The 1,222-nt window shown below is 41.2% G+C and overlaps 1 protein-coding gene across 1 annotated transcript; it reads right to left on the reverse strand.

Annotated features, from left to right (window-relative positions):
• Nucleotides 1-989, reverse strand: BDB00DRAFT_786108 (uncharacterized protein; the record flags this gene model as incomplete). Its single annotated transcript, XM_053120580.1, has 3 exons — nucleotides 1-100; nucleotides 386-561; nucleotides 630-989. 3 exons carry the CDS (start codon nucleotides 987-989, stop codon nucleotides 1-3), a joined length of 636 nt encoding a protein of 211 aa, XP_052982153.1.
• Nucleotides 990-1,222: the final 233 nt, after the last annotated feature.

Genomic DNA, 1,222 nt, shown 5'->3' on the forward strand with positions numbered 1-1,222 from the left:
TCAATAACGCGAGGCCTTCTTCTTAATGTGTGATTGATCGTACAATAATGCACTGTTAAGGTTGAGGGACAAGAGAGGCGGATATATCATAAAGTCATATCTATATACATTCGTGCATAATCAATTTGGTATTGACAATGAATTAACTGCTATTGCTATCGTTGGTCATTCTTCAGCTTATCACAACACTTACATTTTTGAATGCCGTGCCGTTTTCGACTTGCGGCCACGCGAAATCGGTGTTGTTCGTTTTTTTCCTTGCCGCCTCTTTCTTGTTGCTTATCTTTGGCGGCGTCTTTCGTTGTTGGCTCCATTTATACACCAGTCTTATGCAAAAACAAAAAGGCAAGGTAATAACTATTATCATAATGAATTTTTTCATTACCTTTGCGTTTCTTTACGCGAGTTGCGTTCATCGTCGCCACTTTTGGTAAAGTTTCGCCACGCTTGACGTACAAAATGACGAGCACCCCAATGGTTGACGCAACGGTCCGATGGTACTCTGGCATGTTCTACAGCAAGCCGCTCAACCTCGTTGATGCATTTATCAACCAAGGATTGCTTGATCGATTTCAACGGAACTTTTTTTGCCTCTTCTCTGGAGCACGGAAGTTTATCTTCAATCTTACTAGGGATCCTTTGACGACGCTTTTTGTCAGCATACCCATAGCCAGCTCAGCAGCTGCTCCCTCCAATCCACCTGCTTGCTGTATAACCAGGTGCATAACATGCTCCTTCTTGATATTATGTGTCTTAGACTCCTTTATCCAATTGACCGTGCTATTGGCTGTAGTTGCTGTCTCTTCAACTTGTTGCTGCTGCTGGCTGTCATTTGATTTCAACATCTCCAATATCTCAGCGCAGATCACTTCGATACGCTGCTGACGTTCATCAAGTTCGTCTATACGGCTACGTAAGACTGAATACTGGTCTTGTTCATCAAATACCATGGGCTCGTGTAAGGATGATGCGTAGTCTTGTGTGTACATCGTGGTTTTACCAGTTGAAAACGAGAAAGAAATGTAGAAAAAAGGGGCACATAACTCAAGAGAATTGGCATTAATTAAAATATGTATGCAAATGCAGGTACAGGCATTTAGTTATAGGACGTGCGTACTTGATAAAAATATAATGAAACTGATTGAAGGGTATAGTTTCTTTAACTTCTCAACATGATTTGCCCAAAGTGCACTCTAAATTGTACCGAAAACAAATATTATGC

This window comes from Zychaea mexicana (assembly GCF_025766255.1).
Source record: "Zychaea mexicana strain RSA 1403 chromosome Unknown BDB00scaffold_18, whole genome shotgun sequence".
In the NCBI taxonomy this organism is placed as follows: Eukaryota; Fungi; Mucoromycota; class Mucoromycetes; order Mucorales; family Lichtheimiaceae; genus Zychaea; species Zychaea mexicana.